Raw genomic sequence first — 13,183 nt, 5'->3', positions numbered from 1 at the left:
CAAACTCCTAACCCTAGAAAACCCAACCCCCATATCCACACAATTGAAGTACCACCCGTCTGTACATCCACATCCCATGAGGTACCACACTCTCCCAAAATTCAACAACCCTTAGTTCCTTCTTCTATCTCTATTTGCACAAGCCGTAGTTACCATCACCCTAGAAAAAAAGCCACCACCTATGGCGGCAGTGTAGGCTAGTGCTCTGGTGCCACCAGTAAAGATCCTTACAACAAAGGGAGAAGTCGGGGACAGCCAAACAGAGAACCGCCTTCTTTGCAACACTGCAGATCAAAGAATGGGTGTCCAAAGCTCACTCCTGGCTATGCCAACAGCCAGCACGGTAGTCATAGCTCTGATGACAAAGACAGTTACTTTGGTAGCACAAGACAGACGCTAGCATTTTGAAGATGGAACAACAACAATGACATCAAAGGACTGTCCTAACAGCCCGGAAGACGACAATTTTGTGGGTTTGAGTCGTTGGACTGGGAATTTGACCCACAGGTGTGCCACGTGTTAGCTGTAGCCGTGGGCCAGCATCAACCAATGTCGCACAGCAGCAACTAGATAGCCACATGTCAGCACTGCCAACTGTCAGGCCACCTACTTTATTGCAAGAAATGGTGCTTCCCTAAACACTCAACCATCACTTCTTATCATCGTACTGGTAGATATTGTATGAGTCTGGAGCCTTGCAATAGCTGACTGCTGATTGTATCATCTTCTATTTTGGATTGATATAAGCAAGACCATCCCTTTTTTGCTATCTTGCTCTCTCGTGTACATTCATCTTCTTGTTACGTTTCTATATATTTTAGTTGTGCTTCATACGTTATGGTCTTTAAAGTTATCTTTAACGTACCATGTTTCATCATCACTGTTTATTAATCGGACAGCCCGAGAGTGTTCAGTGATCTGTGTGCTGTGTTTGTTTTACGTTAGATTCATAATTATTCTAGTGTATGCTACGCGCATAACCAGTGAATCTCAGTAGGTTGCAGTGGGAATGAGCCGTCATATTCCCCCGCCAACAATAGTTGTGTAAAATAAACTACTAATGTTTCTTTTACCCACCTATACATGGAACGCTTTGCTGCTTGTGTTACATTAAGCTATTTGTCCAAGGGAAAGGCGAACTTAGCGCTACCAAGTAGCTCCTTGAAGACACTTGCAAAGTGTTTTCATTTCACCTCAAGAGTCACCAGTGTGGTGCCATGTTCTATTGCTTGACACCATAGCACCTCCTTTTTTAGGAATTTTCTAAAGTCTTGCGTATTTTTTTGTTTGCCAAGAGTAACTACTTAGGAAAATTATAACCTAACATAACCTATTGTGGTTGGTGAGTCTCGCTTGTGTCAAGGCCACCTTACCATTAGGAATATTGTGAACTTTTATTGTCTTTGTGTCTTCTTCTTCGAGTAAACAAAGTAAAGTACTCTTCATTAGGTGATAGAGGCAAGCATGTAATTGAATAGACTCTATCCTCTGTGAGGCCCTTGGATTTCTCATCCTAATTTATTTACACAAGCAAGAATACATAACAACTTGTGAATGGCTAAAATATGTATCATATATAACTATTTCTTACAAACTATATAGCAATATACTGTACACACCTAAAGAACTCCTCACCATTCTCAGGATCAGCTGGCATGTTATTTTTTGACACCTACAATTGAACCTTTTTCAAGGTTGTTCACCATTTCTACTTAAAAGTTTGTGGGTCCATCGTATCCTTCAGTGCTAGAATGTAACATTGTCTAGCTTGGTATTCACCCTAAAAACATCATATCATCAAATCCCTTTCATTTATTTAATGCATTTAACAAAATAGATACCTAGAAGACGATCTGCAAGAGTACAAGTAGTAAACATTGGTACCAAGGATGTTGTCCTTCCCTCGCTTCTTTCTCTAGGTGCTTGGCCATCCACTTTCTGTCTTCCTCTAATGCGTGGCGTAATAAGGTCTCTTTTTGAGCACACTGTAATGCTCGGATCACGTAAATTTTATTTGTGACATGAGATGCTACGTGTCCATGTTTGTTGATGCTTCACACATACAAGACAAAGGCTAATGGAGGTTAAAATTTTTGGAACAATCAAGGCGACAATGGTGAAACCAAATTTTACATGTTAGCCTTGCTACTACTGATAGTAGTTCCCCTTTGTTCTCCAAATAATTTAGAAGCCTCAACAATTGGGTGGCATCCCATGTCATGAGAAAAAGCTTCCAAGTGCAAAATTACTTTTAAGATTGTGATCTAGTTGATAATATAATTATGTATTTCAATAATTGTTGGAGGCATACGTGACTTATCTCCTCCATCCAGGCCTAAACACGATGATGGTTTCCATCCCACACATAGAAAACCTTATCACTAAGGAATTCCCATTCCGTCTTTGTTATCGCTTGTTGCAAAAACTTGTTCGTTCTTCTGCATCCATATGTCATCCCACAAGAGCTTATCTATGCCATTAAGATCTCATGATGCCTAGAAAGGTGTGCTCAAGGAGCAAATGAAGCACTCTTGTCTCGTACGTAACTGTGGTTAAAGAACTCAGTGTGCAAAGTGTCTTGTATCATTCATTGACCCTTCGGATAGAAGGATTGTGGAGACAAGGTGACATAGTGGAGTTAAAGGTAATGGAATTGCCTTCCTCACCTAAAAATATAACTCAATATGATTATTCAATAATCTTGGGAGTTTCTTTACATATATGCCGATTGTATCATCTTCTGTTTTGGATTAATATAAGCAAGACCATCCCTTTTTTGTTATCTCTCTCTCTCTCTCTCTCTCTCTCTCGTGTACATTCAGCTTCTTGTTACGTTCATGTATATTTTAGTTCTGCTTCATACGTTATGGTCTTCGCTCAAAGCAAAAGTGATAAAGTCCTAGCTCATCTTGTAAGGGCACTAGCTCATATCCTTCTACAAATGCACTCACTTCAACCTAAGGTAGATGCCATGATGGTCGGACAACAAGACCTCTTCCATATTAAAGAGGATGTCTTCAAATCCCCTAGCTCCAAGGAAGAAAACAAAAGTCATCATTGTTCAAAGAGAAAGTGATAAAGATTATGACGTAGAGATTGAACACACAAGAAGGGGAACGAGGAAAATCTAACAAAAGAAGAAGGAAGTAAAAGAGGACTCTACACAACATGAGGCTATCGATGAAGAGGATGACAAGGTTGACAAACAAGATGTGTTCATGCGATAAACTACGACAATGATCTCCACATAAACATTGTACAACAGGTCTTAGATTGACTCATGGTAAACAAACTCTACATGGACGTGGTTCAAGAGGTCTTAGATTGACTCATAATGGTCAAAAAACTCCATATGGACATGTTACAAGAGGTCTTAGATTGACTCATGGTAAAACAAATTGCTAATCATAATGTGTATATGTAAAGAAACCCCCAAGATTAGCTGCTGCTACTGTGACGTTGGTTGACGCTGGCTCGCGGCTCACAGCCCGCGGCTCAAGCTAGCCTATGGCTAACAACTATCAGTACACTTAAGTGGTAATTCTTTCTATTTAGATGGTTGCTCTCATGCACAGAGAGAAATAAACTAGTGGTAATTCCACTACTAGTCGAGTAGTGGGATAAACCAGAATTCCAAGGAGACAATGTACACAAAGCTACATCTTGAGGATTTTTGGGACTGTGAGGTGTATAGAATGTGCCCTCCTTAGTGGCTGGATTTCCCACATGAGAAATATGTAACGGCAGAGGAAAAGGACTTTATAAAGCATGTAAAGAAATGGAAGGCAAACAAAGAAAGAAAGGTATTATTAATACTTTGGTGTATATCCTTGTCATAACTTAAGATGTTAACATATAAACTATCATATCCTCTTTAGGGTAAAAAGCTCCGAAGCTAAAAGTCATCACATTCAACTGCCCCCCCTATCAGCTTCAGACCATAGAAGATAACGTGGAACAAAACTTAAAGGAGAAGACCTTGAAAATATTAGTGACGATGAAAGGATTTGATGATATGCTAGATGGTCATGGAGCATCCACATCAAGCATTGATGAAGCCCCCTACCAGTCAATCACAATCAAAGGTTGGTAGTGTTTTTGATAGCGACTCTTAGTTGTAATGATTTACATGCAAACTCTTAATTTGTATGTAAATAGGTGAACAAGAATCAACTAGAAGATAGTCAGGTTGCTCATAAGCAATAGGGAAAAACTTAAGATACAAGAAACCAAGGGAAACTCAAGATCAAGCCAAGAAGCAAGTAGAACCTTGTCCTCCACCCAATCAAAAAGCACGATCTTAGGCTCTAGTAGAGCAACATGTAGGAACTTCGGATCCACTAGCTGAAACTCAGGCTAAATCAAAGTAAGGCATGTAACAACTCCAAGATAAGCTCATAACAAAAGGCAAGCCCATAATTTTAACAACTACACAAAGTGTTGATTTTTGTTCCCTAGCTTATTTAGTTTTCTATGTGTGTATTAAACAATTGCATTTTGGGCAAGATTGAGGTTATGGTCAGTGATCCATTAGAGATTGTCTTGGTGCTACGAGAAGGGGAGATAACCCAAGCTTTTATGTGCAGTTACACAATGCTCTAGGGAGGCTGACTCCTACAAGTCATAGATTTGGTCTAAACAACGATGCTGTAGACTCCCAATAGAAGGATGGGTGCATGGGGTTGGTGAAATTGTGCCTTTGTGGAATAATTGCAATGCTGGAGAATAGCAAAATGAATGGGAGATTGCTAACATGCTGGTTTCTAATAATGGTTGTGCCCTCATTATAAGCAGCTTGTGCTTGGCCACTTATGCCGTTGGAAATAGTCATTTATATAGATGGGAGATTGTAATGATGTACACCTTGAGGTGCAAAATAGAGGTCGACATAATCTACGAAAGCCATGTAAGTAGATTTTCCAATGTGTAGCCTCTAATCTCAAAAACTGCAATAATAATAGTTTTTATTTAAAGCATATTTGTGTTTTTTTCATTTTTCAGGCTTACAATCTCGTAATCTCTTTCTTTATGCAGGCATCCTTGGTACTGTCTTATGTTTATACTGAGCTAGGACTGTTGGAAGGATGAAGGTGGGGTGGGAAATAGAGAGTCATGGTGGAGAGGACTATAGAGATGGGTATTTTTTTGCGCGCTAAGTTTGATGAGGTGTGGGTTGGAAGCTTGGTAGCACCTTAATATCCTAAAACACGGAAAATATTTTTAGAAGAAGCTCTTAGAGTGCCTGACCATTCTGGGGGAATGTGGTGCTAGACCTGTTTGCTGGGGCTAGAGAATCATGGAGAGGCCTATATAGATGGGTGTTTTTTTGCTAAGTTTGATGAATAGGTGTGGGTTGGAATATTTGGTAGTACCTTAATATCTTTGCAATGTTCATAAATAGGTGGGTTACAACATGGAAGATCTAAGAAGCTCATGGACTACCTGACCATTCTAAGAGATGTGGTGCTAGACCTGTTTGTTGGGGCTGGAGACCTTGCGAAAGTTGCAAGAGATATAAGGAGAGACATTGTCTGTGTGGAATTATATAAACATATTGTTAAGAGGTTTTAGTGCCATTAAAAAAATTATAATGAGTATAATGGTGGACAAATGGGGGCTCCTTTTTTGTTTGTACCAAATTCTTCTCGTATTCAATGCTTAATATTAAATTAAAGAACATGAAATTCACTTTAAATTATGTTGGCCTCACTTGTAATCTCTCTCAATGGTTACTAATCTCATATTTAATGCTTAATATTAAATTGAAGAACATATAATTCACTTTAAATTGAAGAACATGCAATTCACTTTAAATTGTGCTAGCCTCACCTGTGCTCTTTCTTAATGGTTTACTCCTAATCACTCAAGCAAGAGGGAGAGAAGAAGCAAGAGGGGAGCAAGAGAGAACAAGTGATTAGCACTCCCAAACCCTAACCCTAAGCACACCACACATGCTAGATTAGAGTTACAGGAGAGAGAGAGAGAGAGAGAGAGAGAGAGAGAGAGAGAGAGAACACTCCACTTCTATTGCACAAATGGGAGAATGAGTTACAAACAAGAGAAATTGGCTTTTATAGTTCCAAGCCTTTTCCCACTAGGCCGCCTAGGAGTAAGTGACCCAAGGTGTCCAAAACATAGTTACAAGACTTTTCTCTTTGGTTTGGCCAACTGATCGAGATCCTCTTGTCTGTCCTTCAAAACTCAAGACTTGGGAGCATCTTTAGGGAGTTTCCCTCATCAAATGACAGGATTTACAATATAGTGTGGGCACCCATTACATAAGTGTGTGGACATAGTTATCATAGGAATATGTTAACGTATGTGGTTAACAATTATTGATGTGTCATCTAATGAAATAAAAGATTGTAAGAGATTAAGCATATGTGCATTAAATTATATTTGTAAGAAAAGCCTTGATTGATTGAATAGGGGTTTAAACTCTTGATAGATTAATTACAGCAAACAAATAGTGGTATTCTCATAAGATAGAGGAATGTATTGTTGCTATGGCATCTAATGAGACAAAGGATTATTAGAGATTAAGCATATGTGCACTTGTGTTATTAGCTTTGTTGAGTTACTATACAAAAGAAAACTTAGCTTGGTTGGATATTTAAAATCGCATGGCTTTCTTAATCTCACTAATTGTGATATTTACTATTAATATTCTAGATTTCTATGTTGCGATTAACTCATGTGAGCAAAGCCCTTTTTGTTAATTTATGGGACTCATTGGACCTATCTTCTTAGTTGTAGATGTGTGATTTCTTTAATTTGGCTTCTTGTAGGTAAGCTTATGAGTGGTTATCATCAATGTGATCTAGAAACCGAACCCTACCCATATGGATTAGTACTTCCACCACTGCATTTGCTAGAGGTCAAGGCCCTAGTTGTGCTTGCTATAAGTTGATCTAGGATTAAGACTCATTGCAATGTAACAATTATTAATTCCACTCTCCTAAGATAGAAATACTCAAATAGATATGTTCCACATGGTTGCTATAAGTAGATCTTGGATACAGTCTCATTGTAATGCAACACTTATTAATTCCACTCTCCTAAGATAGAAATACTCAAATAGATATGTTCCACATGCAAATCACAAATTACAACACCCAAGGTATAAATTGACAATGAAGTGTGTGAGCTAATTTGATTATTAGAAAATATAACAAATTGACCAAATAGTGTATTGTAAAAGCCTTCCTTTTTCCTTTTTGCACTTTGAATAATCATTAAGATGATATCAAAATTTGGAAGATGATTTCTTCTTAAACTTGATGTTCAATAGTTGCTTCTATTATTTATAATGATGGAAGCTTTACATGTATGATTTGTATGTAGCTCCTAAACTGGTGATATATGTTTAGCATTAGAAGTGAGCTTGCAATGATTAACTGTAATAACTATCCTTAGCCCCCATTAGCTATAATGGGTGCTGCCCATTAGCTTTGATACCATAATCAAGTCCAATTACGAACAAGCCATAGCTTGAGCTGAATGATGAAGCTTTGTGAAATTTTGAGATTTAGGGACATGATAATTAAGCCATAGCTTGAGCTCCATGATGAAGTTGCTAGACCCCAATGGTCAAAATATTATCCATGAGTTGGTCAACAACTTCCAAAGGTCACATTGTTCAAGAAGTAGTCACCTAAGTGAGGTGGGTATTTATTAGTTTTACAGACTTGGAATTTTGTCTTATGCATTACAAGAATGTTACCATCTACAAGGCATTGACATTTACAATCCCCCCACCCCCAAGGCCTCATCCTCCTTAGTGAAAGAAAGTTTTAAGGTGTACTCAAGAAAATTGCAAAAAAGATCACATAGAAAACTGTAGAAAGATCATTGATAGATACTAAGAATACTCAAGAAAATTGCTGAGAGATCACCACCAATAACCTTTGTTTTGAGATTTTATTATAAATCTTGATTTGCTATAGGTGCCCAACCACACCCCCCTCCCCCCCCCCCAAAAAAAGAAAGAAAAAGTGATGGTGGTAGAAAACCCTTTGAAGATATGGATGTAATAATAGAGGCAAGAGTGGGTAGCTAGGTAGGAAGAGCATTTCTAGGCAATGAAGGGTTGCCAAGTTGAAATGTTACCAACTACAAATGGATTCCTATTTCTACCAATGTAGCCTTTAATTTAGGAAGAGAGTTGTTTAATTTTCAGGCAGTGGCATATTATTGGCCCCTTACCCTTGTGTGTATATATGCAAGCAAAAATATGACAATATAACTTCTCGACCTTTGGAAAAATTGAGTTGTGGGCTATTTGCATCCTTACAAACCAAACAACAAAATTTCACCATCATCCTTACAAACCAAACAACAAAATTTCACCATCATCCCTTCCCCCACCAATACAAGTCTATGTGACCAATGTTCTCGAAACTTTGACATGTCCATTCGTAGCACATTGACAAGCTCTAAGATGAATAAGAAACAGTGTTTGTTCACGATTCATGTCTAATAGCCACAAGAAAAGAGGGAGGTAAGCCCCTAGGTTCACTACAAAATGGGATTCATGCTACCCCTTATAATGCGCAAACTTGACATAGTATTTGAGAAAAACTCCATCTTGAACTCTCCTCGTAGAAGGGTTGAAAAAGAAACGAGAGAGAAGTAACAATATTAAGCATAATAATGTCAACTATTCTTAAGCATGGTAATGTCAACTATTCTTACACTTTGTGGCTTGCCATGAGTAGGCCTTATCTATACTTCTTGATTCAATCCCCTTCTTAACTTCTTAGCCTTGTCTAGACTACTTTACAAAAACTAGTGAAGTTTTATATAAAGTCATACCCCTGTCTCTCTCTCTCACACACACACACACACACACACACACACACACACACACACACATATGCAACTAACCAAGACGAAGAAAAGCACACATCCCCCAAAGCATTTATATTGACATTGCACACAAAGTAATCGACAATCTTTCCTTACCATAGCATGGAACAACCTTTAGACACAACAAATTTCTCAACACAAGCGAGTAAGCACACATCCCTCAAAGCACTTGTATATATAATGTAAACAAGGCAACCTACATCTTTTAATAACATAACATGGAGCATTCTTATTAGAAGAAGAAAAAATGGTAGGCAGCAAGGTTGATTTATAATGGGCGTTTTCCTCATTTTTACCTATTTTTTATGTTTTATACATGCAAAATTTTCAAATAAACATTAAAAAACCACTAAAACAATACTTTACATGCATTTTCTTTTAAAAAAATTTGCTCACTTGTCGAATGTGCACCCTTCTAAGGATCTATTCCCACGTTGAATCTAGTTGGCGACCCACTGGGTGCAAAGGAAAGCGGAAATTGATCCTTATTTACCCCATTGAAGCTTAAAGGGCTTGTCAAAATATGTGCGTGAGAACACCTCCTTAGAGATTGATGTACATATATAAGCCATTTTAACAAAGCTTATTAAGGTAAAGAACCCTTGTCGGAGTCCACTCCTGCCTTCTTAACGATGAGGTACTCGCTACCATGGCACTGTTTTACACAATTTTTCTGCCCATGCTTGTTGTCTGTGTGTTTCGAAGCTAAAAGCTTAGAAAGGGCTCCATGATCAGTGAAGTTTGGGTACAAGTCCAGTTTTAGGGTTTCCACAGACCCTGCGGAATTGAAAGGGGCGCTCTAATTGCCTTAAGCGTCAGGGTTTCTGTGTTTTTTCTGTGCGCTAGATGAGTAATATTGGCCTAATCGCATTGGAATACAACTTGTATTTTTTGGCATTATCATGGGTATGTAACATGTATGCGCGGGCTTTCATGGGAGAGCTCATGTTGGGGGTTTCTTCAATATCCCTCATAAAGAGATATTCGTCTTACATTACATAGAAACCGTAGTTGGTTTCTAAACCCGAGTATGTTCAAAATCCTACTTTGGTATAAGCAGAAAAATTTAAACCCTTGATACAAACCTAAGTTTGCATAAAGACCTGCAGAGCAAATCCTAAACCCTAAAGTTCAAGTTAGCACAAAAGCTCTATTTTGGATGCAAACCCTAGTTTGCATGAAACCCTGGGTCTTCTTAGAGGTTTAATGACTGTAATTTTATTTTTTGGGCAAGAAAAGACATCTTAATTTTACTTGTAAGCCCATCTCAATGCTAGCAGTGAACCCCTAGGTTGGATGCCTTCCTTGACAGCCTAAACTATGGCTATAGTGTGCTGGTCGTTGTTGCGAGCATGTTTAGTTTTTTATTTTTGGAAAAATTCTCTAGGTATTTCTGCCCAATCACCATAGTCACCAGGCACTAGGTATTTACATCAGTACTTGTCAAACTGTGCAGTTTATCTTATACCTTTTTTCTTAAGGTTTTTCTAAATACGATGTGGAGATTTGTGACTCTTGCTCTTGTATAAATTTTCTTTGGATTTTCTTTCTTTTTTTTGGGGCGGGGGGTGGGTGGGGGGCGTTTGCACCGATTCATGATGCTTGCAGTCGACATCCTGAGATTGTCTGGGCGCAAAGATCGGAGCATATTTTCCTCACGGTTGAACTGCCAGATGCCAGGGATCCCAAGGTCAAGCTTGAGCCTGAGGGGAAGTTCATCTTTTCCGCCATTGCAGGAGTCGACAAGAACCTATTTGAAATTGAACTTGAGCTTTTTGACAAAGTGAACGTTGAGGTACCGGGCTCACAGTTCTATTTTCTGGCTCGTATGTTTTTATTATTTCTGTTGGGGGGGGGTTGGGGGGGCGTGGACTTTTGTAAGGTGACCTGTTGTTTGTGGTTATGTTTTGTTTGGCAGGTGAGTAAGATAAATGTGGGTCTGAGGCACATTTTTTGTATCATTCAAAAGCAAGAGAAGGGCTGGTGGAAGCGATTGCTCAAGGCAGAGGGCAAGCCACCTCCATACTTGAAGGTTGACTGGAACAAGTGGGTTGATGAAGATGAAGAAGACACAGAAGGATCAAAATGTAAGTGTCCTATAAATTTTTTAGTTATGCGTGGCTTCTGATCAAAGAAAAAAGATACTAGTGTTGATCTTCTAGCACATTTTGAAGAAGGGCCTTTACACATTTAAGAGAATGGCATCATTGTCCACCCAAGCTCCCACTCCCACCCATTGTCAGATAGCTAGCTTTTAATGGGCAAGTAAATGTGTAAAAACCTTATGTTTAGAACGACTTATTGAGTGTACCGGGGTAGTCAAACTGATGCTTTTTTCTCGTTTGTCTTTGCTTTTGGCCACCTTTCAGTCGACAACTTTGACTTTGGCGGCATGGATGACTTTTCGGTATGAGGATTTGCCTGCATATCCCCACGATGTCAGTGCCCGAGCCTCCTGAGCTGGATGCTATTTTGTCCCATGGGTACAGTGTGTGTGTTAGCTAAATGTGGCGTAATGACCCGCTAACGAGAGCCCTTTGTTGTTTGTTTTCCCGTTTTGCAGAAGCCTGACAATGCCGATGTGGAGGCTGGGAGTGATGATGAAGGCATGCTTTGTAAGTATATCAATGTCTGACTCCACAGTAGCTCGTCTTCTTGGTGTGTCCATTTCTTTGAAGCAGGTTAGTGATGGAGGTTAGTAAGAGTTGATTTTTTTTTCTTTTGTTATGGTTGCAGATCTTCCAGACTTGCAAAAATAGTGTTTATACTAGCTGTTTGCAATCAAACCGGGGGTTCAATATGTCCCCAGCAGGATGACAATTTCTGCATGTATATAGAACTAATTAAGCAGGTTTTTTTGGCATATAGCAATAGTTAATGTAATTTTGGCTTGCCTTATATAACATGATTTGATGATTTGAAGCTTAGTCAGTAGTCTCTCATGGAGTCAAGATCGTTACTGAACTTCACATTGGGATTTTTCTCTGCCATATCAGTGGACAAGCAGATTGTCTTTCTGAAGTGGTCCTTTTGCCCAAGCAGCTATTGTTCGTGTGTGCGTGCGTGCGTGTGTGGGTTTTTCATAACGCACTCTCTTGCATGATTAATTGATTCACATTCCCAGGTGCTCTTGTTTAAGGACCAGCAATGAGCTTAGTCAGTGGTCTCTCATGGAGTCAAGATCGTTTCTGTTGAGCTTAGGAAATAATCTGAACTTCCCATTGGGATTTTTCTCTGCCGTATTAGTGGACAAGCAGATGGTCTTTCCGAAGCTGTCCATTTGCCCAAGCAGCTATTGTTTGTGTGCGCACGTGTGCGTGTGTGCGTGTTTGTGTGCATGTGCACGTGCAAGCATGGGTATGTGGGTTTTTCATAACGCACTCTCTTGCATGATTGATTGATTCACATTCCCAGGTGCTCTTACTTAAGGACCAGCAATGAGCTATTTCTTACCTTGTGCAATGCTGTGGATACATGGTCTTTGTCCTAGTTTCTTGTACCCAAACTATGCATGGCTGAAGTGTTACTGACTTTATTCTTGGGGTATATTTTTTACATGGCTCTCAAAATGGAATTTCTGATGAAATCAAAAATAGTGTGTGGCTTGACACATGTCGAATAGGTCAAAGTCTACATTGATACCATGCCAATATAACATTCAGGTGTCAATGTTTCCTGTCCTTGTGCCTAATCAGGTTAGCTTGACCCATACTCACTACATTATACCATGCATTTTGTTTTGTTTGGCTTGTTGTCATAGTAAAAGTGGCACAACTTACAACTTGGCATGCATGCATAATGATCTTTAAAGATGTTCTTCCATCTATGGTTCCATTTTCTTGAGGGTTGTGGTGCTTTGCTACCAACATTTGTGCACTAGGCTCCTAGCCTTGTATTGCAACGCTTTAGACCATGGGTGAGTGTCTTGCCAAATGTGGTGCTTGACAACAAGCCCTTCATATTACAATCGACTTTTTTGTTATTCTGGCATCTTATTCATAGGCTCATTTGGTATATGGCCATCTCAACACAGAAAGCTTCACTTAGATGCAAGTAGCTGTTGGTTAGTTTGCCAATGGAATTACACGGATGATGCTAGTGAACTGAAGGAGGTCAACAGAAAGTGAGGACACAGGAAGGTTTATGTATGCAACAATGAAGCCAGTCTCTTTGGGACTTCGTAGGCTGTGGCTGGTATTTGTTTGTATGTTGCTACAATCTAATGTGGAGCATGGTTCTTCAGGTACAAAAAAATATTTTAAGATGTGCTTTTAGGATGGCCACTGCTAGTAGCCAATGCATGAGTATTTGATTT

At 39.1% G+C, this 13,183-nt stretch overlaps 1 protein-coding gene across 2 annotated transcripts; it reads left to right on the top strand.

Moving 5' to 3' along the window:
* Nucleotides 1–9,373: 9,373 nt before the first annotated feature.
* Nucleotides 9,374–11,909, top strand: LOC147622467 (co-chaperone protein p23-2-like). 2 transcript variants are annotated; one of them, XR_015269442.1, is made up of 6 exons: nt 9,374–9,505; nt 10,477–10,663; nt 10,787–10,955; nt 11,238–11,306; nt 11,432–11,483; nt 11,605–11,909. XR_015269442.1 is itself a non-coding variant. In XM_086822041.1 (6 exons), exons 1-6 carry the CDS (start codon nt 9,501–9,503, stop codon nt 11,625–11,627), a joined length of 474 nt encoding a protein of 157 aa, XP_086678167.1. In that variant the 5' UTR covers nt 9,374–9,500; the 3' UTR covers nt 11,628–11,909. The 2 variants fall into 2 exon arrangements, 1 of the variants encoding a protein (XP_086678167.1); XM_086822041.1 differs by having other exon boundaries at nt 11,238–11,275.
* Nucleotides 11,910–13,183: the final 1,274 nt, after the last annotated feature.

Source organism: Cibotium barometz, chromosome 28 (assembly GCF_041138505.1).
Source record: "Cibotium barometz isolate CiBa-2024 chromosome 28, ASM4113850v1, whole genome shotgun sequence".
Taxonomy (NCBI): domain Eukaryota; kingdom Viridiplantae; phylum Streptophyta; class Polypodiopsida; order Cyatheales; family Cibotiaceae; genus Cibotium; species Cibotium barometz.
Note: the sequence above shows the minus strand (reverse complement) of the source record. Positions and strands in the feature narration are given on the sequence as shown.

Coding starts and splice junctions, on each gene's coding strand:
- LOC147622467 (XM_086822041.1), top strand. Junction 11,276..11,431: donor GCGGCATGGATGACTTTTCG/GTATGAGGATTT, acceptor CCCGTTTTGCAG/AAGCCTGACAATGCCGATGT. Junction 11,484..11,604: donor TGATGATGAAGGCATGCTTT/GTAAGTATATCA, acceptor TTATGGTTGCAG/ATCTTCCAGACTTGCAAAAA.